Source organism: Lepisosteus platostomus, chromosome 28, assembly GCF_059453375.1.
Source record: "Lepisosteus platostomus isolate fLepPlt1 chromosome 28, fLepPlt1.hap1, whole genome shotgun sequence".
NCBI lineage: Eukaryota > Metazoa > Chordata > Actinopteri > Semionotiformes > Lepisosteidae > Lepisosteus > Lepisosteus platostomus.
The window spans coordinates 118,002-144,411 of NC_142638.1; the positions used below are offsets into that span (position 1 = coordinate 118,002).

General features: G+C 39.8%; 1 protein-coding gene across 1 annotated transcript in view; it reads left to right on the forward strand.

Moving 5' to 3' along the window:
* The first annotated feature begins 1,506 nt into the window (after window positions 1-1,506).
* Window positions 1,507-26,410, forward strand: part of mrc2 (mannose receptor, C-type 2) — a 48,733-nt gene continuing 23,829 nt past the window's right edge. Inside the window, exons 1-9 of the mRNA XM_088623241.1 lie at window positions 1,507-1,911; window positions 9,169-9,567; window positions 12,594-12,767; window positions 17,670-17,834; window positions 18,004-18,117; window positions 19,078-19,221; window positions 20,242-20,430; window positions 21,164-21,318; window positions 21,951-22,055. Of these exons, the coding sequence (XP_088479367.1) occupies window positions 1,800-1,911; window positions 9,169-9,567; window positions 12,594-12,767; window positions 17,670-17,834; window positions 18,004-18,117; window positions 19,078-19,221; window positions 20,242-20,430; window positions 21,164-21,318; window positions 21,951-22,055 (1,557 nt within the window). The 5' untranslated portion in view covers window positions 1,507-1,799. The remainder of the gene's footprint in view (window positions 1,912-9,168; window positions 9,568-12,593; window positions 12,768-17,669; window positions 17,835-18,003; window positions 18,118-19,077; window positions 19,222-20,241; window positions 20,431-21,163; window positions 21,319-21,950; window positions 22,056-26,410) is intronic.

Here is a 26,410-nt window from a genome sequence, read left to right on the forward strand (position 1 = left end):
ATTGCTTTATTTTAAGAATTTTATTAAGAAATAACAAAATCCATTCAAATCTCTGAAAGAGGCTGCTATTTTAATCAGAGTTTCTGCCAGGTACTTTATATTTGTGTTTTAAATTAATCTGAATGACTATTAGAAAAGGTACAAACAGAAGAGGCCATTTGGCACATCTAGCAGTAACTCCATAGTTATTTCTAATATCTATATTTAGGACAAAATCTTTCAAAACCTTTAGGTCAAATTCTTCATACTGTAGGTATGGTACAGTATCAGCCTTCATTTCCACACTGAGGTTACACTAATTTACACAAAATCTAACCAAATGATCTCTTTCTTCTTACAAATGCTTATACAATGTTTCACATGTGAACTTGTGAACTTGCACAAGACCAAAGTTACGTTCCTGGCTCTTTATATCAACTCCACAAACAGGTCTTAGTATATCTACTGTATTGATGATCATGGAATCAGTACAAGTACTTAGGTAAGGAGTCCTGGGGTTATTTGGCCTTGAATGTGAAGCTCATATTCACATTGTAGTTAAGGTATCTTTGATCATTTCTGTAACATGGCATCAGTAGACATCTCCCCCTGTTTCATTTTTTGTCTTTTCCAGACTTAATTATTGTAATGCAGTTCATATTACCATACTCATACATTAAGAAATTGCAGTATATTCAAAACTATTGAACTATTGAGTTGATTTTAACTAAAACTAAAATGCATTAGGACATATCATCTGTGTTAGTGTCCTTGAACTGGCTAAGTGTGCTTTTCAGAACAAAACTGATAATTTCTACTGTTCTCCTTTAAAGGTTTGAATAGTTTAATTCTTGACTACACCAGTGACCGGTTTGCTCCTTCTTTCTGATCACATTATGAGGTTCCTGGGAAACACCAGGAGATAGATATCCCTGTTCAGCTCTTCTCCAAGACTGTGGAATGATGTCCCATCTTGTATCACGTCCTACATATCAGTCAACACTGCCAAATTCTCTTAAATTCACATTTATGCTCTAATGTTTTCTTGTTTAATTTACAATTCAAATGTGATTATACATCTCTTTTGTTTTATGGTACAGCTCTTTGAGATGATGGCACCATGATGTACCATGAAAGGTGCCATATACCTCAAAGTCTATTATTATTATTACTACTACTACTACTATACATTACTAGGGCCCATTACTAGGACAGTGCTACGGATTTTACCAACTAAGTGCTGGCAGTTCACGTATTTATTTTGTGTCTTCACGTGGAAGAAGAGGGGGATAACAAAACGTCTATTAGGTGAAATAATGAAATAATTTAGTTGGTAAAATTATTTTTAAAAAGTATTGTAACATACGTGGTTCAAAATATCTAGATTGTAAATTACACGGTAAATGAGTTTATGGAAATGGAGAGCCAGACCCAAGACGCCGAACCCGCCTCTCCAGTGGCAATAATAGATTTGACGAGAACTAATCGCGACCTGTTCATGTGGGTCCAGCAATCGTGCTAATTGAGGAGTGGGAGGCCAGTCCTTCCAAGCCGAGTAAACCCGGGCAGGTGGTCTAGCCTTACTCTTGCACTGCGTACTAGTTGTTTCAGGTGAGGGGGTCTAGCCGTTCAGCAAGCCCTGGCGGTGGCGAGCTCTGCCTCCTCCAGCAGGAACTGCGAGGGGCGCTTGGTGACGCAGCGTCTGCGGCTCCTCCAGTCCGGCCGCGCTCACAGAAGAGCAGACTCCTCACCCAGCGCCTCTCTGCTCATCACTGCACCCCGGCACAGGCACGACAGCCCACCTCTCCGTAACTCTGGGCATGCAACGTAGCGACCGTCAGAAGCTTTCTCCATGGACTCGCTGCCGCTGCTTTTACACATGCACTTTATATTTATTTATTCTTAGTCTGGAACTAAGGTCTGCCATCTCAGGTAAGAATAGCTCTTTCATCTTATTGCTTTTTAAAAGTTAGCGTGCCTGTTAAGCAGTGCGCCGTGTTCGTTTTAAAATGTTTAAAATGTTTTATGCGGATTTGGTATCGGGGAATCGTGGCAAGTATAGTTTTGCTGTGGAGTAGCTGATGCAGAGGAATGCCACGAAAGTCCAGAAACTGAGTAAAAACAGATGTGCCGAGAGAGCGAAGTATTCGAAGGGGGGAAGGGACGTGCTTTCATGTTGAAAGGATTTTCTCCCTAAAAAGAGTTGCGTCGCAGGATAATAAATACGGTTTAAACTGTCTTTGATTTTTTCACAACTTTTTTTTTAAACGAGTTTACATTTTTTGCAAGGAATTATATGGCACCCAGATGTGACATTTAGTATAACCCTGTTACGTAATTTTCCCTTTCCAATTTTCGATATTTTCCTTTTCACACGGTATTGTATCCTGTAACACTTAACTAAATTTTCTTGAGGAAAAGTGAAAATCGAGTATTAAACGGAGACTTTTTCAAAAAGCCTTCATTTATGTATTCTAAACTATATACCAATAGAAGCTTCTGAGACAGTTAAGTCTGCTTTAAGACCCCCTCTTACAGGGAAAAAAGCGTTTTCTGTGTTGGGGATCTACTACGAGCAGCAGTGATAATATTGGAAAGTATGAAGTAAAGGTTTAAGGTCACTTCCTAGATCTAACTAGAAGTGTAATTTTATGGATTTTAAGACGCTGGCCACCAGTATATAAGAATATGATGGACCATGTTCATGCACAATCCATTCAACGACACAATCACGATCTGGGTATTTGCTCAAGTGTACTGTTGCATTTGGAGTGGCATTTATGTACACAATTATAGCACATTAAAAGACTGAGGAAGGATATGTGGCCTCTTCCTACGTGTATCTCGTCCTGTGATTTCTTTGAGAAAGGTTGCATGGCTGGGTGATATCTGACTGACTCCCACAAACCTTTGTGTAAAGTGTCTCCTGTTCTTAATTTTAAAATGCCCTTTTCCCTTGTTTCTTCTTATGTCTTCTGGTTTGTGTTTCACTGATTCAAAAAGTACATTGGGTTGCCCCTAAATATTTCGGTTAACTTAGTTTTCTCTGCTTAAGTAAAAAATAGTTACCCTGGACTTTGTCCAGAGATGAGCAGCCAGATAGATGTCTAGGCTTGAAGAATGAAATGCAAACAGGCAAAAAGAAGAAAATATGTGTTTTGTAATGTGTTGACTAAGATTGTACGTAATATTCTGTATATTCATTCTACACTGTTTTGGAATGGACTCTTTTTTGTTTATATTACAATATTTTGGTCTCTTTTGTCTATCTTCAGTTGTGCTTGTACTTCTCTTTAATTGTGTCCATTTTTAAAAAATCAATAAGGAGAAATATGCTTTTCTGCTGCTTTTTTAACCTGTGTAAATAAATCCTATCAACAATGCAGCACAAAACTAGAGGAGTAAAGCAAGGGAGAGCCAAATCTAGTCTAAGATATGGTGAATTTCAGAAAGCAGGTTAGAATAATGAGCAGAACTGTGGAGGCCTGTCTTTGCCTAAGGAGCCAGGGGAGATGAAAAGAGCTCCACTGAGTATTATTTACTTCTAGTCACCACATCTAAGGACAGGATATAGTAAAAGTGCACAGAAAGGCATCTAGAAAGTCACTGATCTGCAACATAACCTGCATCAGATGAGACGTTTTAGCCTACAGCAGTGAGCACTTACCCAAGATCCAACTGAGGCTTTCAAAACTTTAAACAAGACTGAGAAGCAAACTAGATATTTAATTTACACTAAAAACCCAGGATCAGAGGGCATAAGTGGAAGGTAAGGAAAACTAATTTTGGCACTTGAAACAGAAGTCATTCTTCACACAAAGCTATTAATTTATGGAGTGAGCTGCCTACTCCCGCGGTGGAGGTACAGTCACAGCAGTGAACTCTCACACATGGAACAACAGGCAAGCACAGGGGAGGCCCAGTGAGAGGTCATGTGGCCCTGTTACTATGATTGCATCTACTGTAGCCTTTTTCTAAACTATAACAGGCAGCCACAGCTTTTGTTGAAACCCCTCCAGTTTTTAATCCATTTGTCAGATTAATCAATGTAGTAACTTTGTGGATTTGCTGTAAGCATGCACAGTAGATTAATTTCCCCCCAGACCATGAGGGATAGTTTACTACTGTTACCTTAACAGTCTTCGTTGGCAGAAGCATGTCTGTGCTTTATTTTGACATTGCACTTAGTGGCATTAGTATTACATTTTTTTCTTAATAAATAAGTCTAGCCACCCTACTGTATGTTACGTTCTATTAAATGGTCATACAATGTGTGTGCTTTTCTTAGAAATTGTCTGCAAAGTTGTTGCTCTTCATCATTGACTGCAAAGGTTTTGATGCTGAAGTTTGTGTTTGAAGTGAAAAGGGATGAATCTTTAGAAGAGCTGATTCTTTATTTCCTTGCATCCCCAATACTTTTCTATTGCTGCTAATGGCTGGGATATCAGGACTTGAAATTGCTCTAATATACAGCTTTAACCACTTGAAATTTGACCCCATGACCCTCAAGAGTCCAAAACCCTAACAATTGCTCTACACTGCTGCCTGCAACTGCTTAATGTTTTTTGTAAATTTTAAACGATTTGCAATTGTTTGTAACACAACTTTTATTTTGTTGGATGTTAGCATGGCATACACTAATAATAGGCCATGTAGTATTTTCACATTTTGTTCTAGCCTGTGTGCCCCTGCATACCCTTAGAATGATGTGTGTGATTATATTGGCTTGTCAGATCCGAAGCAAGAAAAAGCCCTAACCCTGCTGGCCCGCCCACTGACAGATCAGCAGCCTGAGACCTCCCCATCATACAGCCAGCCAGTCGGTGAACTAGGCTGACAACTAGTTCAGTTGCTGCCCATGCTGGCTCTGCGGATCCTATCCCTGATCAGAGCTGAAATGTGGATTGGAAACATAAGGCTTCCTATTCAGAGTCGGCTATATTAGTGATTTAAGCTGGGGTGGCTGTTCAGTTCAAGAAAGATCTTTAAAAAAATCATAAGCTCAGATTTCTTCTGTTTTCTAAAGATAGATAAGACTTTATCGATCCCGAAGGGAAATTGATGAGATGTACTGTACTAAAGATGTACTGTACAAGACTGCATCCTGTAGAGCAAACAAAAGCAAAACAAAAGGTGTTACGTATAGCTATTTACAATATAGCAATCTGATCTTGACTCCAGTGAAAACATCTGTACAAATAAAGGGCCTTCTATGAACTTACTTGTTTTAGCTGGCTTCTCTTCCCACACTACCACCAGCAGCTTCTATCTTTTAAGGCCCTTGGTTTATTTTCCTGGATAAAGATTTATGGTAGATCATTGGCTGAGCATATTTGCCATGTGGAAGCTCTCTAAACAAACAGCCAAATGTAACTGAGGCTTATCCTGGGAGGGGGCTGGGGAGAAATGTTTGTGGCTTTAGTGGAGGTTGTTTTTGGCTAGAGATTTCTTGTTGGAATGAAACAGGGGTAGCAGTATTGCTTTGGAGCATGACTGAATCATGTAATTTGTAGAAATCTTGACCCAGCATTGCTCTCTTCTACAATCCTGAACAGTATGAAAAGCTGGAACTGGACTGAGTTATTACAGTATGCTTTAATGAAGGTCTCCTGCAACATATTTCACACAGCAATGACTGAAGTGTATATTAAATATTACATTTAATTTTAGAACTACCCTACTAGATTGTGTGATAATTTTTCACATTTATCACCATATTCCTCTTGCTCTAAACTGTGTGTTAATAACCCTAATGGAGTTCCAACCTAGAATCAAATGCAGGATACTGGCATTGAGAGGCATTGCCTCTTCTATCTGGATGTTACGGTACCATCATCCAGCCACCAGGGGGCTTCAAACCTAAAAGCACCTACCTCAGCTACTCAGGGAAGACTCAGAAGATCTAGACCTCGTCAACCAATCCTAGCACTTTTTTACCACCACACCTCCCCTTCCCAGCCTACTTAAGCCCAGCTCTGACCCTTCCCTGCTCACTATTAGGTTTTTACTGTGAGAGCAACAATCTCCTGTTCACTTTGAGACAGGCCCTTTTGGCCTTTGGAATTTTGCCTTGCTTTTGACCACAGCTTTTGGATTCTCACTCAGGTATTTTTTGCTCTAAGACCTTTTGGCTTTTGACCTACTGCTTGTTTAGATTCCCTTGTTTAATTCTGTATTTCTAACTCCTGAGTTCCCTGGATCTGCATAGGGTCCATCCCTTGCTATCTCATTAAAACTGGAGAGGTGTATAAAAACATACAGTATCTCAGGTGTGGAGAGTGCCTATGAGCACAGGGAATAAAGATGCTTCCTAAAAAGTGTATACTGTATGCTGCTTATTGTCATCTCCCTCAGTTACATTTAAAAATCACCTATTAGAGTGGTTTGCCATAATGTCATGGAAAGTCAATTTCAATTTCAGTGGCCCAGCTGGAAGTAACCTGGTTTCTTCCAACTACAGGTTACAGGCGATAATGCAAACTTAAACCAGGTCCTTTTAAATGTACTTACATGCATTCATAGATATAAATTCTACACTGGAAAGAGAAACATTTCAGAGATGCACAAAACATTTTGCATGCATTTTATTGTTTTTATTAAGAAATTGATGTTCTTTTGCTGTTGACACTGATGCAGGTCTACTGTGAAACAACTTCTTTTTTTTGCCATTGTTAAGTATTTTAAAATAATTAATGGGGAAAAAGAGGAGACATTGGAACAACTTGTTTTCCCTTCATCAAGTTGAATGTTAGCACTGTCAGCTACATTAACATGTGTGAAATGTGGAAATTTGTACAGCATCTGCCCCTAAATTAGTTGAACATGACCTAGAAAAGCTAACTTATTTTTCCCATTAAGGTATTTGATAAACAGATATTTTTACAAGTGAGGCTAGAACAGTCAGAATATATTTTATCATTTGTATTCTGTAGAATGTAGTTGGTTGTTGACCAACTACACTTAAAATCAAGAAAATTCTCCAGTTTAATTAAAAATTGTCCAAAACATCCCATCTTGTAGTTCAGAACTATGAAGCTGGGGACACATATTGTTTGAATCCGCAGAAGTTGATGTGGTGATATGGTGGCGGCATGGGCAGTATTTCAAGGAAAAGAGCCTGGGAAGCAAAAATTTAGTCCCATCCAAAATAAAATGTTATTTTTTGACTGAAAGGTTGACCTTTGTAGCACTCGGAGATCATACAAATAGTTAATTAATATTGTAGATGCCCAAGACTAAAAAAATACTTTATAAATGCAGTTGGTAATTGCATACTTATCTGTGGTAAAAACAGATTAAAGTTAAGTCTACTTTGAACATTGCGAGGGAATTGGAATAAATGCAATGTTTTTCCCTGACATTTGTCAATCATCTTAGTTTAGCACAGGAGAGAGTCCTAAGAAGCCTACTAATTGAGTTTTATTAGGACTTATTCTCAAGATGCAGGTCTCTTCAGGATCTTTGTGTGTCAGTTGCTCAGTAGTTGACTGACTGGTCATATTCTCCACATTGCCTTAATATGGGAGGTTACCTTGCCATCTAAACTGTCACTTAGTGGTCCACAGACCGCTGCAGCAGACCATGTTTCTTTCTTGGTGAGGAAGTGTGGGATATGTCCAACCTGCTGAGAAACAGGGGCTGGATGAGAAACACCAGGGGTAGGTCCTTTGGTGTCAGACTACCATATTGGAACCCTGGTTAGACAATTTTTTTTTTTCAACATGGTGTCCAAGCTGGTACACTAGTCAAAATTAAGCACATTAGAAGTAAAATATATTATTGTGATATATATTTTACCTAGCACTTAACATTTAATGTAAAAAATATATACAGTTCAGTCCCAGTCTGTAATTTTCTACGTTAAAGTGCCAGGTGTTTGTCCAGTTTACTCCAATTTTATTGGACAAATATGATGTGTATGTTCATATTGCTGATTAACATTTGTCAGTATCAGGGGGTCGTAGATTAATAGCATGCCTGGAATTTTGGAATTAATACATTTACATCTGTGATACAGGTGTTGTACCTGGTTGCAGATGTTAGTTTATAGAGTTGGAACAAACATGTGACTGGTCTATAGGCCACAAGATGGTCCAGATTATTCCACATACAGTGGGACTGAAGTCTGGGATGTAGATTGTCCAAGGTATAATGGTCTTCATGACCAAGTTGATTTTACCTTCTCCACCCCCTTAACTGGTGTGCTATACACAGTACTTCGTGCCACATTCACTGACGTCCATTAGGGCTGTCTGCCAAAAATCTTGCTTCATTGCTAGAGGATGTAAATCCGCTCTAGGTGTTGCCCAGTGACCACCAATGTTCGACATAAAACCTCTTTGGTTGTCTGGCCTGTAAACTGACTGTTTAGCTGCCTCCTGACATTTGAATTGCTAATGCATTTCTGAAGATTTGGATCTTCTTGGCATGAAAGCAACATGCCGCTGACTGTTTGGGTACAACATCTTACCAGACTAGATATTTTGAATGCTCAAAATGTAGTTCAGCTTCCACCATACGGATGACAAGAACAAGTATTGATCAGCGGAGGATGTTTTCTTCCTGTGATTCTACTTGGTTTTCAACAGGCTAAATCACATCTGTACGTATCTGTACCAATCCACTCTCTAAACAGGCGATTTGACTGTTTTTGCCTGACTGTGAATGATCAATGGATCAAAGCTATGCCAAGATGGTGATAAGCTTTTTTTTATGTCCAGTGTATATCGGATTGTTTTCCTGGTGGTCAAGTGCAATGAGATATTTTCTGGGTCTTGTAAACTTTATTTTACTCTTTGTGCTGCCCAGTGGCTGTCGAAATCTTGTCCATTTATGAAAATTATTGAAGCGGAGGATTTGTGGGTTTGAGCCTGGCTCAAACTACCCAGCTGTGATCAGGAGGCTCTAGTTCCACAATACTGCCAAAAGAGGGTTAGGGTTAGTCAGCCGGAGTGCTTTCAGCTCCCCGTCCGTTAGCAACCTGTGCAACCTTGTGGGTCCTAACAGGTTTCTAGTGGTCAGAGTGTCTTAAGATGGGCTGATTTGGAGGAGCCTTTTTGCCCATTCTCATTATCCTGTTGTGTACACTGGGGTTCATAAGTCTAAATAAAGGCACAATTGGCAATTACAAAGTAGGTGGTTGTGTACTTATTCAACTCATTTCTGCTGGTGTCCTCTGTCCTTTTCCAGATAATGATGTCTTTGCTTTCTACAATGCTAAGCTCAAGTCCTGCCTGGGAGTCAAGTCCTCCAGTCTTTACCTTTCGCCCGACTGCAATGCCACTTCGCATCAGTGGAAGTGGGTGTCTCGCAACCGCCTGTATAACCTGGGATCCTCCCGGTGTCTGGGCCTCTCTGCTGGCAACACCAGCGACTCTGTCCTGGACATGTACTCTTGTGACCGTGAGCCAGGGAGGATACGCTGGAGTTTTTACTGCAAGCAAGTCCTAGATACCCTGGATCGCTACCTCCCATTGTCTCTAGGAGCCAACTACACCCAGGTGGCATCCAGGGACCCCTCCCAGTCAGACAGCAATAAGTGGAGACTATACAGCACGGATCAGGACCTCTGCTCCAAATCATACCGCGGTAAGGCATCTGGATGGTGGGCTACTCTCTTGCTACTCTACAGGTCCCCCGTCACCTTTAAAGATTTGTCCTATATGAACAGAAATCCACAAAATCGCTTTGCTTTACACTTTACACTCAGGCTTTATAATTTCTTCTGGAGCACTTAATTCCAAATGTCTGTAGCATTCATTTACAAAACGTATCCCGTTTAAGACCAATTCGTTCTCTTACCGATGCTGAGAAATTAATTCATCTTCTCAGGCTGAGTCATCTAAGAAATTACGTCATAATCTAAAGCACTGTGCTGCTCCAGTGCTGACCAAGTCTTAAGAAAATCTAAACATTTGTCCTGTGCTGAAAAACATGCACTGGCTACCAGTTTTTTCTAGAATTAATTTTAAAATCGTCTTGTTGACCTCCTCGGCACTGCGTGGTCTGTCTCCTGTGTACCTGCAAGAGTTACTATCCCACACGTCCCAGTTTCCTCGCTCCATTCCGCTGGCTCTAGGGTCCTTACTATCCCGGAACTTCACATTGCATGTTCGTGGACCGAGCCATTCCTCAGTAGTCCCTCGTCTTTGGAATATTCCTGATCACATTAAAAACACAATCTCTGCTACTTGTTTTTAATCTCATCTCAACATTTTCAATGCCTTTCAATTCTTCAGCTTTTTAATTTCATGTTTTATCTTTTTTTTCTGTAATTTTCAGCTTCTGTAGTCTATAATTAAAGTAAAGTACATTGAGAATGCGCTTTATTAAAAGGTGCTATATAAGAATAAAATTTATTGAAATGTGTATTTAAAAAAAACTTTAAGTCTTGTAAGGTTATTGTTTTAAAGGACTTACCTTTTTGTGAATATTTAAATGTAGTGTATGAAAAATTTGTGACAAATGATATGGGCCCATGTGGCTCAGTAGGTTGGAACAGTAACCAAATTATTAAAATATGTACATAAAATTCTCACTCTAAAAAGCACCTGGAGTTAATTTCCCCACAGCGTTCCAGATGAGTTCACATACTTTCCCCTGTTATTGTCAGGGTATGAAAGACCCTCAGTATAGAGCATTATGCTAAAAGGGTCTAAGAATAATAATTTTTATGGCAGTCATCACTGACATTGCTAGCAGTTTTAATTATGGAAAATTGTTTTCTAATTTATATGTTGAAAATGCAAACCTATGTAAATTAAAACATATTGGCTGTGTGTCAGTCTGGATCTTTCAGAGATGGATGGCAACAGTAGCTTCTCTCAAGTTTTGTTGAAGATCTCCCCTTAATCCTGATTTGAGCATGTTTTAGCATTCATTCTGCTAAACTGTAGTCTGGTTTTATTGTGTATACATTAAAACCCACAGAGGGTAAATGAAGGGCTTCCAGTTCAGTTGCACTGAATTAGAGCCTGAACTCCCTGTTGAGAAACTTTAGCAAATTAGTCTCTTATGGCAGAAAGAAATCTGCTTCGTTTTTAACAATCTGAGCAACGTGAAATGTTTAAAACTTTAAAAGCAAATGTGAAATGAAGCCAATAAAGAGGAAAAATAGTAGAGGCTTGAGCAAGCAAGGCTCCAAACTGTGCCTGCTTTCTTGCACAATGAGACGTGAAGAATGTGAGCAGCTTTTGCTCTTGCATTTGACGGGATCCCTTTTGCCACATAAATGGCTGTGTAATCTGGACGTGTAAAATGTCTGTCTAGTCTAGAACCGGAAGAGAACAGCATGTTTGTTTTATTCAGAAGCAGATATATATATATATAGGGGATTCATAGAACTCGTAATTAATTAAGAAGTGTACTGTCTGATTTGGAGTTTAACTTTTTTATTCAGTTGCAGTGAGTTTGACTTGAGTTTTCATACCGCTATGAAAAAAATTTGAACTGTATGTTGTCTAGGAAAGAGGCAACCGCTAAGCAAGTAATTAGTAATAGTAACCTGAATATTAGAGCTCTTGAGTTTCCACTGCCTGCCATGTAGGTAAGTACATGACACCCAGACACAAATGAAAATCTTTACTATAATTTGGTGAATCAGGTGTATTAACAATTTTACAATATCAATTAATACAAATCAAGAAAATTATGGTATAGTATTAAGTGATCTTACGTAATAATCAGGATATTTATTTGAAAAACTTCCTTCATATTAGAATATACTTTTTTGCTTCTGATAACATAGAAAAAAAGTTTAACTTTTGTAGAAACTGGTATTGAACAAAAGGGTATTTACAAACAATCGTAAGTATGATTTTATGGAAATAGTATACAACTTAGTTTTCAGGAGGATGGGACATGAGACGATGAACTGGGTAGTTGTCCTCATTTCTTTAAAGGTAAACCGCCCTTTGAGGAGAGCACAAACCTAGAACTAACATGAGCACAGACTTTTCTTTCTTAACCAGTTTTATTTATCCACATAGTACAGAAACTAGAAATGACCTCATCCTAAATGCTATACCAGTCAGTCAATCCAATGGTCATCTTATGGAGCTGGTATAGGCTACACTAGTGCTCCAGTGCTACATGTTAATGGTGCTCTTTCCACATTGGACACTCATGACTCAGTTGAACCAAGTAAGTGAATAAGTCAAATGAGCTGTCAAGGTCTTCCTGAGGTGCTGACTGGGGAATGCTTCCGAAATCTTAAGGAAACCAGGATCAGCGTTAACTGCCTTATTATGGAACTATGTAGGTTTCGCACCTAGATCTAGATCGTGACTGTCATGTCACAGTAGGGTGTAGAAGAGCAATATTTATAGTAATCTTAAGAGCCATTTGTTGGATAAAACATAGGTGAACAAAGCTCAAGGAGATGAAGTTCTCCACTATGTATAAACGTGTATCCATTATGTATGACACTATAGTGTTATGTATTGTAAAGAATGGTATGCCTGGGTATAATTCCAAAGTAAAAAAAACAATTATCAGAACCATGCTACACATTGTCAGATTTTTCTGTAGTGGAATGTGTGTGCAATCTTTCTGGGGAATCCAGCGTTCACAGGAAAGTTCTCTAACCCTGCTGCCTATCTTCCCTGCCCTTCTAGAGATCTATACCATCCAGGGGAACTCCCACGGCCGTCCCTGCACCATCCCCTTCATGTATGACAACCAGTGGTTCCACGAGTGTACCAGCACTGGCCGAGAGGACGGGCACCTCTGGTGTGCCACCACCACCGACTACGGCAAGGATGAGCGATGGGGCTTCTGTCCAGTAAAGAGTGAGTCCAGCTTGGTGCTTTCCATTAGGAGGTGCTGCAGTCGGTCAATCTGCTATCCCCTGTGTCCTGGGACGACTGCTGGTTATTGTGGGATAGCAGTGCTGACTGGGGCCTCTATGCTGGGAGAAGTTTTGTTTCTTCCATTTCACATTGCAGCTGAGCTTTGTTATTTACTGGAATAATTATTGCTTGAAATATTTAAATAGGGAATTTAGCCTGAACTTGATGTGTCTTAACTGTGTTAGGGGCCTTATATCCAATATAATTAACAGTTGAAAAAATTATCTTAAAAATTAAAGGTAAAATAAAATTTCCCCTTTAAGTTCAGAATCTTTTGTTTTCATAACTCAAAAGACAGCTCCACTGTGGGAGAGTATCTTTGTCTGAAACCGCTGCGATCCTATTTCAGGGGCTCCAGAAGTAATCCTGTTCCAAGCCAAACAGTAAGCAGGATAAGGAGGGGGTGATGGAGGTTAGACCAGGAATGCAGGCCCCCTGGAGTACAGATCAATGATTAAAACCCAGATGTTTTTACCATGAATTTGAAAGCTTCATTTTTCCTTTAGATGAGATCACTGAATAAACGCAAAGTGCTAGCTGTATGGTAAAAGGAAACGTTTCTCACTTTCATGAGTACTACGTCAGAAAATACTGGTGCATATGTAAAATTGAGATTGATATCCTTGTTTTCACAAAATAAGCAAGTGGTTTTAATTGAACAGATATGGATTTCAGTCCTCTTCCCTTCTACCCACATTCTGACTGCAATTCTCTGGCCAAGTCCTGCTGTCTTTTCCCGGACTGGCTGTGTGAATATCTGCCCAATTCTGAATGATGAGCATTGGAATAGCAGGCCTTTCCAACAACTGCTGCCGCACTCCATTTGTCGGGAAATGCCGTTATTGATCTAGTGTTTTTAAATCATGGCCAAGTTAGAAACCAGGGGTGAGAGAATCATTAGGGAACTGTGATAGAAATAGTGTATCCTTTGAAACAGTATGAGTTGTTTCGAAAGAAAGCTTTACAATTTCAGGAACTAAGCCTTTGAAATATATTTTAAAAGAAGTATAAAGGAAGAAGTTTAATGAAAGAAGTTGAAGAAAAGTACAGGATCCAGTTAAAAACATAAATTGTGTAAAGATGCAAGAGAAAGTCAAAGGAAGAACAGCATTTAGCAATAGAGGATGTTCTTTTTGGCGTTGCAACCAGATAAACGAATAAGGCATTAAATCTTTTAGATTTTTTTTATCTACTTTTTTGTGATTATAGATGTTATGTGCATTTTGACTGGAAAGTTGATATATTATGACCATCCATAAAAAGATACCAAAATTTAACACGGTAAGATTTACTGATGTAAGATGTAATGACCATCACGTTCGCAGATGATGCCAAACTAGGAGTATTAACACAGAAGACACTGCATAAAAATTAGATTTACACCAAATACATAAGAACTGGGGGATGTTTAATGCAAAGTTATGTTCAGGTAGCGAAAACAAACTTATTAATATAAAATGGGAAACGCAATCTTGTAGAGGAAAAGAAACATTGACTGTCAACATTCTTGGCTGTTGTAGGCAAATAGTATATCGAGATCACTGCTCAGGTCTGAAGGGTCTCCAGAGAGCCCCAGCTGGAAGGAAGAATTCTGGCAGTGGGACTGGCTGGCTGGGCTCCCTTGGCTACATGGTGACCCTGGTTGTCATTAAGGTGCTTGTGGTGCTGTTGAGTGCTGTGTCTCTCCTCTGGTTGGAGCTGAAGCTCCAGTACAGGGCTGTGGTAACTGGGATGTTTAAAGAGACAGATGACTTGAAGGTAGGAAGGGTTGAAAGAGTCTGCCTACAGTCTTTCTCAACTGTGTACAGTCATGAGGTCTGGAGCTGTGAGGTGAGACCTTGAAAAACCCATATTTGGCTATTCTAAACTGGGAGAGTGTGACATTTAAATAATGAGATGTTAAATTTAGATAATGTGCTAGTAAGAGGTTATTTAGAATGAGTGTAATTTTGGTCACCGCATTGCAAAAAATATTGTTGTTCTGGAACCAGTCCAGAGAAGAGTGACCAAATACATACCCAAACCTCTATTTACAATTCCCTTAGTGATTCTGAAGAAGTCCATTGGGTTTGTTGTCAGCTCTTGGGGAGATTTTTAGTACTTGAATCAGGTTGCCTGTGTTCAAGATGGCAGTTATTCTTTTAGCCTGCTGTGGTAAACCCTGGGAATGTATCTGGTTGCTTTTCTGTTTACTGATTCCAGAGCAATATCTTTTTTGGGATTTTGATGACCATGATTTATCTTAATAAATTTAAACAAGTCCTTTTTTTGTTGTATATAATATGGAGCGTTTCTTAGTTCTGTTTCTTTTAAACTTACAGAACTGACAGCTGAACAACAAGAATACTTCAAATTAAATTTATGGCAAGAGGAAAAAACCCTCAGTGTTATTGAGGATGTGTAACAAATGCTGATAAGGAACGTTTAAAAACAGTTACTGCATACTTACCCCCTATCCTTATGAAAGCCTTTGTCAGGACATGCAGACTTGTCTCTGAGATTTTAGGCAGATCATTGCCTAAAAAGAGACATCCTATGACGCATACTAGAAACATACTATGTGAGTCTAAGATCTAATGAGATTTCCCCAGTTAAAGTAACGAAGTGTATACTGAATAATCAGTTCAATGCATAAAACCATTAAAAAAATTCAATAAATATGAACCGAAGATAATGCTTAAATTGTTACAGCTAAAAAATTAATGACTATTTCTACTAAATTTCAAACTGTACCAAAATTACATATAATGACATGAACCTCGAAAGATGAGCTCACTTCTGTATGTATTGTTCTTTTAAAAAGGAAGCTTTTTGTTTTCCATCTTGGTTTAATACCTAGTGGATTGAACACATAAATCAGGTTTTAATTTTTTAAATGAATTTTCTAGAGGATTGACCACCTAGCTGTAGAACAAGGAAGGTAAATGGCGAGAATGTAAACCTCTGGAGACAAAAGGGTTAAGTTGCAATTAAACAAATTTGGAAGAATTCATGGTTTTTGGATACCTGTTGATTTTAATGTGAGTAGTCTTCTGAAGACCAGCATCTGAACTTGTAAAGGTGATCAGGAATGCCTTGTCAGTCTACTGTAAAGGCTGTACTTATTTGAAAATAATGCCAAAAGAACTATTCTGCAGAATTTCATAGAGGTGAAAGAGAAAAAGGTCTAGTTGATTTTGCTGTTAGTTTCTTTGAGAAAGAGGGTGTTTGAGGACAATGTTTCTTGGCAGATGTGGTAAGTGGCTCTTGTGAGGCCTGTTGTAAGGCAGTAGCTTGAAATAGTGTATCTATAACTGCCTGAGATAAACGGGTCTTCTTTGCTGTTCTTGAGGCAGAAAGTTTAGAGCATCGATAACAAGCATCTTTAGATGAGCAGGGGGTGAACTTTCATTTACATTATTAAGGTAACGTAAAATGTGATGTGAACCAACTTTAAATTGGTTAGAGAAATTTCACAAGCTAGAATGATGCCCTTCATTTTTTTAATGAAATATAAGACTGCACTACTGTAAGTTAATAGGAATTGATTTGATGTGATTTGTGGCAATTAGAATAATTTGAATAAGGTGAAAGTGCCCAAAGGATGGGATGGAGAACTGAGAAGCCTAGGGTGTTGTGAGTCTGTCTGTTATAATACTTATTAAATACAACAGAAGGGGCTTCTTGTGTGGAAAAAGAAGATCTTTAGGAGATGACTGAGCTTACTGCGGAATAGTTAGCGTAGTCTGGTTTTCTAGAAGGAATATCTCTCAACTGTCTCCCGATAAATGAAGTTATAAAAAAAGATTGTGTTCCTGTATCTGGGTGACATAAACAGTTTTCAAGCTGAGGTTGTTTCTTACTATAAGACATTTCTGCTGCTGCTCTGTTTTGTTTTTGCTGCTAAAAACTCACGTTGTGCTGTATGTGTATTTATTATTGCAGTCAGTGCTCTCATTAATCTGATTATTTTTTAGAAAGTAGTTTCACTGCTGGGAAAACAAACACTGCTGAACATTATGTGGATAATGCAGTAGTAAGGCCTCATTTAGAATATTGTATACGATTTTGGTGTATATGTGTTATAGAAAATATCCTATTTTCTATGTATACTGTATAGCTGCTTTTTAACTAGTGCAGAAAACAGGAACCAAATACTGTAGAAACCTGGATTTAAGGGAATGTCTGGGACCAACAAACTGAAGGAACCTGACCTCTTTAATCTTAAATACAAGTATTAAAAATCCTCATGGACGCTGACCTAGTCAGCCTTGTGGACGTCCTCAGAATGCACATGAACCAGCAGACAAGTTGAAACTGTGCACATCTTTATCCAAAATGTTGTGGAAGTAGGGAACAAGCTGCCCAGGCATGTTATTGAAGTCAACCCTGCCTTCTTACAGGAAATGACTGGATGGGATCTTCGGATCTATTGGCTACTAACTACCAATAGATTACATGTCAGTGTGTTTTCCCAGTGCAAAGTGCTTATGCCAAGAATTGCAAAAGAAAGCTTTCATTTTAGTTTTTCATTTTTTTAATTTCTTGTACAATCTCGAAAACCATGGTAAGGTAACTCTGTTGATTAGTGCTTGGTGCTCCACCCTGTGAAACAGGGTTAGGGGTTCAAATCCTGGGTGTGATGCTGTTGTGGTATCCTTGAATAAGGTACTTTTCTCTGCTCCAGCAAATGTCATGCTGTAAAAGTGCCCCTGTGCTGACATTGTGATTCACCTGCTGAAATAATAGTCCTCAGAAAAATGATATTTTAAGCACTGCACATCTAGTAATTATCAGTGTAAAATGTAGAGAAAATATATGGACTTAACATTAAGCGTCTTGATTTTACCTACTGGCACCCAGGTCCTGGCTGCGAGACCTTTTGGGATATGGACCCTGTGACTGGCAGCTGTTACCAGTTCAATTTTCAGTCCACGTTGTCCTGGAGTGAGGCACGTGTCAGCTGTCAGCAGCAAGGGGCAGACCTGCTGAGCATCACGGAGGTGCATGAACAGACCTACATCAACGGTGAGTCCAGCCAGCACTTGTACTGCTTGGTTTTCTTCTAACCATGATTTGCAGCAAAAAAGTAACTGTCATGTACTGAAGAAAAAAGCTTTGTCACAGAACTGTGGCTGTCCTTAGGTTCTGTAACTGTCCTATACAACTGTTAATAGTTTTCCTTTTTTCTCCTTAGGTCTGTTGACTGGTTACAGTTCCTCCCTGTGGATTGGCCTCAATGATCTGGACATCAATGGAGGCTGGCAGTGGTCAGACAGCTCTCCTCTCAAATACCTCAACTGGGAGGCAGGTGAGAGACTAGTCCACCCCTGTCCTATCAGCAGTTGTCCATTTAAAAATAGAATACCTAAAACCTACCTAGGGAGCTTCAATCGATTTTAGGATGTGCACGTAACTATTTGTAACAATTATTTAAATGTTATTTTCCTGTTTCATTTATACTGCATATCCCCCATGTCTTTGTTCCTTTTGATCATATTGTAGAGGATAATTCTGTGGCTTTTGCAATCCTGTAACAATAGTGTGACGCTTGAGGCATTTATGAAATGCCATTTCTGCTGTCTAACTGTTTTCAAAAGTTGTATGTGTACATAAGTGACAATCCCAATACCTGATGTGACAAGAAAATGGAATCATGTCTATGTTTGGAAAGTACTCCAAAACATTGACAGAGTGCTTGAGTAAAGCTGAAACTGTCAACTTGGCCTTAATTATTTTTTTCATTATATTTTGGGTAAGGAAATGTATGAATTATCACTATAAGCTCCTTATTTTTTGTGTATCTGTACTGATTTTGTGAGTAAAATAGCTTTTGGAATGATTTAAAACTTATGAAAAGTAACTTGTAGACAGATATGATCCTGCCAAAGTGCGTCTCCAGTTTCCAAAACGCTTTTCATTTGAAACTCCTCGCTCTACTCCAGTGAAGGCTGGCAGGGGTAAAGGACACCGGAGTGTAGGGACAACAGCAGTAGGGATAGACAATGAAAATGCAGGGGCTGCAGAGCTCTGTGAGAGTGGCAGAACTGTCCCCGCTCACGCACAACCCTGCAAATGTCGGTCTGAAACAGCTGCCCTGCTGCCGGGCCCTACAGCATGAACATGCAGCCAAGCTGTCCAGTGATGAGCCTCTCTGCTCCATTGCTCACGGCTGTGCCGCAGTGTCAGAGGTCGCCAGTTTCGATACGACAGAGCCCTACGTGAACATGAGGGCTGCTTCTATCCCTAAGAAACTGTGCCTTCACTCCAGACCAACCAGACCACGTGGATGAGGAGAACTGTGGGGTGATCCGGACAGAGTCCTCTGGGCGCTGGCAGAACAAGGACTGTGCTATGGCTCTCCCGTATGTGTGTAAGAAGAGGCCCAATGCCACCATGGACCCTTTCAGCACAGGTACTGTACAGTTTACTCCACCAGTCATTGTAAGCGAATCTCTTCTCCTTAGCTTTAACAAAACTGCATGGAGGTGTGGTATGTGGTAGTGTGCATATTGAATTGGTTATGCTTTAGCTGTTACATGGGACAATGTTACAAATATGAGTCCAGATGGTAACAATAATTCAGAAATATTTGACAAAGGAAAAACATCAGACTATGACCAAAATTAAAGTGAAGCTTCAACCCAACCGCTGTTTTCAAATTACAGATCTGGTCAGTAGCTGGTGACCCCTTTCCACTGAGTAAAAGAAAAACATTTCTGGCAAACCCATGGGCTCTGTCCTGGGGTTTTTCACTTGCTGTTTGTATGTCGGTCAGATCGAGCTCATGAGGAAATCCTTAGCATCCTGTAACATTTGCTCTGCTAATTTTGTTTGATATTTTGGGGTAAGTTTTGTAATGTACTAGGAAATAGTACAGATTTTAAGTGAAGTAATCTTTGCAGATGCACTTTTCCAATCTGACTTTCTACCATTTGATGTGCTTCCAGAATATGTGAGGCAGTATAGCAGCATGATATTAGTGTTGTAGCTTTCAAGCGAATGTGCTGGGTTTCATCCTGACCTTGGGAACCTGTCTGCTTGAGTTTCAATGTTCTCGGGGACTAAGCAGCTGATGCAGAGTGGAGGAGTGGTTTGTTTATCGGTAATCCCACACTTCAGGTTTTGGACGGAAAACAATTGTTCCCAGAGTTGTGAGAGCTTATAGTGTCTTCTTGATTTTGATCTGCCATCCATTTCCATGTTTCCATTGTAAATTTAACATGGTAACTTGCATTCATTTTTCCAACTGTATTCCTTTACTTACATCATAGTGTTTATTTTGCTTTTCCCCATTCCTCAGTGTTTTGTGGTTAAACATGCCTTTTACCACAACTTACTGTGTTTCACTACCTTGTGCTGTGCTAATATCCCAGTACACGGTAGAGCTTTCTCAGGGGGAGTGATTTGAGGCAGAATGCTTGTGTTTGAGCAGACTCCTGGGCGGAGGAGAAGAGGGAGTGTGACGCTGGGTGGCAGCAGTTCCAGGCCAGCTGTTACCGTTTCAATGCAGAGAAGATGGAGTGGGAGGACGCACAGAAGGCCTGCCAGAAGATGGAGGCCAACCTCGTGAGCATTCACACACTGCCAGAGCTGGAGTTCATCATTAAGACGGTGAAGCGAGGTAAGAAGTCCCTGGCTTGCAGGGAGGGATATACTCCTATTGGTACCCGAAGCCTGATGTGCATGAACTGCACTTTAACTTTTGATATTTTGCACGGCTCATTGTTATTCCATGTTATCCCACTGTTATTTTATTACTGGCGTGTGTTTATGGAGGTTTTTGAATGTTTTGTTGATGCATTCTGTTGTTGGTTTTATGTTTGTATTTGAATCGAATCAAATTGAATTTGAACTCGCCAAACCAAATTCCTTGCAGCTAGTTATTATGGCAATAAAGTATTGAACTTATTTTTGTGAAAGATAGACCTCTTGATTCCTCTGTGGGCTTATCCAGTCACAGTAATACAGGGTAATTTTAATCTGTAGGATTTCGGCACCACCCTCCTCACATCATCCGTGAGTTGGGTCAAATTCCAGTTCTCTTACATATTGTTACTAGTAGTGGCCTAATGAAACATTATAAAATTTTTTTTTTGCTTTTGTGACTAGGCTAGTTCAAGCTTTTAAAGTGTCTCAACAGTCTTCAGAGCACAGATTTAAAACAGCTGGTGGTCAACATTTCCCTTTGCATTAATTTTAATTACTCTTAATTAAATCCATTCCCAGGCTTCTGAGTTGCAGTAGAAAGTCTTTTGGTGAGGCTCTGGATGATCGTTGTTTGTGGGGGGCAGATTTTGTCTGGTTTTGACCTGGCTTGGTCTGTGGGTTTCCTGTAACTGCCCTTCTGTTTTCAGATGTGAACGAACTGTGGATCGGTCTCCACGACACCAAGATGCAGATGAACTTTGAGTGGTCTGATCGCACCCCAGTCATCTTCACTTACTGGCACCCATCTGAACCTAACAACTTTAACAACACGCAGGAGGACTGTGTCAACCTCTGGGGCCCTGTGTGTGACCACATTTCAAGGCTTCTCTTTAATTGTTATTAATTTTCCTGTTGTATCACTTCTCCTAGTCATTTACCTCTTCAAATTAGTTCTAATAATGTGATGAGAATAGTGATTGACTTCATGACATTGAGCTAAATCAGGTGTTACCTGTGGGCATATTTACAAATGGGAGCAACGCCCACATTAACGTAAAGACAGATGAAGACTTTCAATGTGAGACCTGGTCAGGAAACATGGATATGCATAATACCGCTCACTATGCTATGTGCCCTTGTTTGATTACACTTTTAACATTCAATAATCACTCATTCAATTCAGGGTCACAGTGGCCCAGAGCACATCTTGGAAAGCACTGGGCATAAGGTGGGGTAACAGTCCATTGCAGGACATTAAATACACTTTTCAGTTTTGTTATTGATTTTAAATATTACATTTAAATTCACGGCGTTTTAATGCTGTATCAAAAGTCCATGTGTGATAAACATTCCCTTTTTGAAGCAAATTGTTAAATGCCTGCTGTGATTGACTTTTCTAACATGCCTCAATAAGCACGTCTGGACTCCTGCTTGTACTTTTTTCCCAAGTTCAAGCTGGAGTTCATCGTGAATTTTTCGTGGGTCTGTTTCCAGGAGGGTCGCTGGAATGACAACCCCTGCAACAAGTCCCTGCCTTCTATCTGCAAGAGGCTGGGGACGAAGACTGATGGGAAGATACTGGACCATGGCTGCAAACCGGTATGAGCCCAGACCCCGTCCGACTGACTGGCTGACTGCCAGTCACACCAGATCTTGCTCACTTATAAGAACACCAGAGTGCAACCGTTCAGCCCATCTGGTGCACTTGACATGTAGTAGTTAACACCACTGTTTGTGGGATTAGTTCCTTGCTAGAAGGGTAGCTTGTTCCATACTCCTTCAACCCTAGATAGAGATAGAAACTCATCTCCTCCTCTTGGTTTTAAATTCACTTCCACATAGTTTTCATTCTGTTCTCTGGTTTGTTTCAGATTGATTCAGAAGAAGCCCACTGGGTTGACGTCAATGCCTTTGAATTTAAATTTTTAGATCAGGTTCCATCATAGTCTTCACTGTTCAAGGCTGAAAGGCTCAGTTCCTTTAGCCTGTAAGTGTAGGACATTTCTTAAACCCCAGGAATGCATCTTGTTGATCTTCTTTGGACTGATTCCATTGCATCAATCATTTTTATAGCATGGTGACCAAAATTGTACACTGTATTCTAATTTAACTCTTACTGTGCATTGAACAGCTTTAACATAACATCCTTTAATTTAAATTCCATACTGTACTTTTGATATACTGTATAGCCTAAAATACTCTTGACTTTAAGCTATATTGGTTGTCCTTTACTGTGGTACACATGTGCCTAGGGGTACAGTACATTAACTGGCTCCAGGGGGCACTTGGAGAAAAATGGCAGATTTTACGCATTTTTTTAAAATTCCCATAAATATCGTTAGCTGCTTTTACCGCAAGACAAATTCCAACTTGCTGAACTTAACAATGAGAACACTTCATGCACAGAAAACATTTGCACCATTTACATCCAATGTTGTTACAGTCTGATGTCTAACAGGTTGCTTCAGTTGTAATTGGTTTATAGTGAAGAACTTTGAATGTGCTTTTGAACCATCACTTAAAATGACTTTTACACAGATACTTGGAAATAAAACAGACAAACCACAAAACAGGCATAATTGTAGCGTTCGGTAAGCAAGAAAATATTGTACTCCAATGGTGGCACTAAAGCTCTTTGAGCATCAGACCCGGGTCAGGAAAGCCTCAAGCAGTATACTGTGCTTGCTGGGCACCATGCTTTGGTTTAAATGAAATTTATATTGGTAGAAATGCAATTCAAGATTTTTCTTGGTCAAATTGTGTTGGAATTTGCACAGATGTTGCAAAATCGCTGACCGGGACACATAGCAGTGTTGCTGGAATTAATGTGTGAAATCATGTATGCAATTGGTGTGTTCCAGTCTGCTTGGTTGATCAGTCCGCAATTTGCTGATCAGGACAGTCAACGCTTTGATGTAGTTTTCCACAGGGCGCTTTTGCAAAACCGGATTTGTGTGACCAACTGGGATAAAATCAAAGTAAAGTGAAGAAAACTGTTTGCACCTGAAACTGCCTTCAAGCACTTACACTCTAAGAAATAGGCTAATCCACATGTCTCATGTTCTTCATGTTCTTCCATGCTTCTTGTGTAGCTTGGCTATGAGTGACCAAAGGCTTGGGCGGTCCCAATTTCTTTCTTAAAAGAAATGCTTTCTATATTTTTAGTATCTGTATGCATAGTATCTTTTAGTATCTTTACGCATATAATCAGAAAATAGAAATGTAAATATGAAAGAGGTAAGATGGCTGAACGCTTGGGAAAAGTGTTATTCAAAGTTGGTTTATCTGGATAGGGTTTTGCAGCAAATGTTTACATTTTACTCGTTTTTAAAAAAGTATTTGAAATTTTTTGTTGTGTTTTTATTTGTTGATCATCAATTAATAATAATAATAATTGCTTACACTTATATAGTGCTTTTCTGGACACTCCACTCAAAGCGCTTTACAGGTAATGGGGTCTCCACTCCACCACCACCAGTGTGCAGCCCCACCTGGATGATGCGACGGCAGCCATAGTGCGCCAGAACGCTCACCACACATCAGCTATCAGTGGGGAGGAGAGCAGAGTAATGTAGCCAATTCATAGAAGGGGATTATTAGGAGGCCATGATTGGTAAGGGCCAATGGGGAAATTTGTCCAGGACGCTGGGGTTACACCCCTATGCTTTTCGAGAAACACCCTGGGATTTTTAATGACCACAGAGAGTCAGGACCTTGGTTTTACGTCTCATCCGAAGGATGGCGCCTGTTTACAGTATAGTGTCCCCGTCACTATGCTGGGGCATTAGGACCCACATGGACCGCAGGGTGAGCACCCCCTGCTGGCCCCAGTAACACCTCTTCCCAGGAGGTCTCCATCCAGGTACTGACCAGGCTCACACCTGCTTAGCTTCAGTGGGTTGCCAGTTGAGTTGCAGGATGATATGGCTGCTGGCTAGAATTAGAACATGAGAAGGGCTGAAATACCTCCTATTATGTAAAACAAATTGAATTTATTAATTAATCCAAGGATGAAGTAAATATGATATGTTTCTTCAAACCTGGAGCTTGTTCTGAACACTGCACTGAGTTCTGAGATGATGTAGAAAAGTAGAGGCTGCAAGCCCCATTTAATTTCTTTAAAACAGGCTTCCTGTGCTGTTAAGTGTTTGTTTTGGGTGGTAATCCAAAATTTCAAATCTAATATAAAGCTTTTTTATCATTCTTAAACTTGGAGTAATCACATTTTAATCTATTTTTTTACTTGCCTTTTCTCCTAAAGGTGGACTAAAATGTGTAAATGTTTGTAGAAAGGCCTTCATCAGCAACAAAAGTAAAAATGGAGGGGTGGCCTTAAAATCACAAATCGGTGTGTAGCTAGTTTTGGAAGGATTCCAAATAAACAGGGTTTGCTGCTCAGTGTTTAGTGTGTTAGCCTTGTCGCATGATTTGTTGCTTACTTTTGTCGCTGATGAGCTGCACTGTTCCAGAGTACAAAGAAAGTGACCTTGATCTTGCACTTGAAATCTGCAGTCTGGCACATGGCCTATACAAAAAGCCCATTCACTGTCCTGCCCAATTATGTGGAGACAGACTTGATACTGAGGCCTGTCCTCCAGCTGTTTACAGTCAGTGGTTATTTGAATGTACATTGTAAATATTTGAAACCTCTCGCTGTCTTATTAATCACTGCTGCCGGTCTTTGGAGGTCAGCCAGACTGTCCGCTCTTCAGTGCTGGAAAACTGGAAAACTCTTTGCTATCTTTTACAGCTTTTACAGTTAGGGTTATCTTTTTTTTGTCCCTTCTTCTCTTTTGCTTTCAAAACCATCAGCTTCTTCCTGCAGTGTGTAGAAGATAATTACCATGGAGGAATCCCCATCATGCTGTAGCTGGGGTTTATAAAATGTTTTTTGGGGAAATTGACTCTCAGTTGTTTTGCCACCATGCTGAACTAAGTTGCCAATTAAAATAATAATAAAAAGCAGTACTGGAAGTGCAAAGATCCACATTGAAGTGGTCAAGTCTATTCCATTGACCAGAGAATGGAGTTGTATTGCGATTAAACCAGGGCTCTAGGCCTCCTCTGTGCTAATTCTACCGACCCCAACCTTGTCTGGGGGAGATGTGATTCAGAGAAAAGTGGACAGTCTGCATCATGAAGGTGGTCACACATATGGTGTAGCCCAGCTGTCTCTGGAAAGAATCCAAGAAAAGGAACAGAAATCACAGAAGAGAGCAGGCCTTTTGGTTCATCTTGCTTGTTGGGCTGGTACTGACTTATTTCTCCACTGAGAAAAGGCCAGAGCAACAGACATGCTGCATTACTTCACTTCTCTCTCTGGCAGGGGCTGAGATTGTGTAAGAGCTTGCGATGAGAAACCAGGTTTCCTGATCACGCCTTCAGCTTCTAGATTAATTTTAGAGGAAGGAATAACTTTTTGAATCACACCCTGTGTGACTTATGCATCGAAGAAATAGAATTGTGAAATTTTCTGAAAGGTTGCTTTCTTTACTGAATTATGCATTGTGAAATGTATTCTTCCTTCCTTAAAATTGATATTCTTTACAGTTGTATACTGATACTTGCCATGTTTTTTGAAACAGTTCAGCTGGCTGGAGAAGATGTAATCTAATTCCAATCTACGCCACCAGGGATTGAGTTTCCCAGTGCTGTGAAGGCCATCGCTTCAGTGTTTCATACTACAGAAAATCTGGAGACAGTGATTCTACATTTCACCTACATTGAGTCATAAATTGCTGGGAAATAATAAACTGAATTACACCCCATTTCAGTGGTGAAATAGGTGGCAAAATTGAGTTTAGGGAATTGAACTGGCGGGATGTGTATGTGAAACTCTTCAGTGTTGATGCTGGGTTTTTTTCCCCACTCATGCAGTTTTTCTCAATTCAAATTGTCTTGAGGGCATAGTGGTAACATGACGAAAGAAATTATTCAAGGAGAAATGGCAGTCA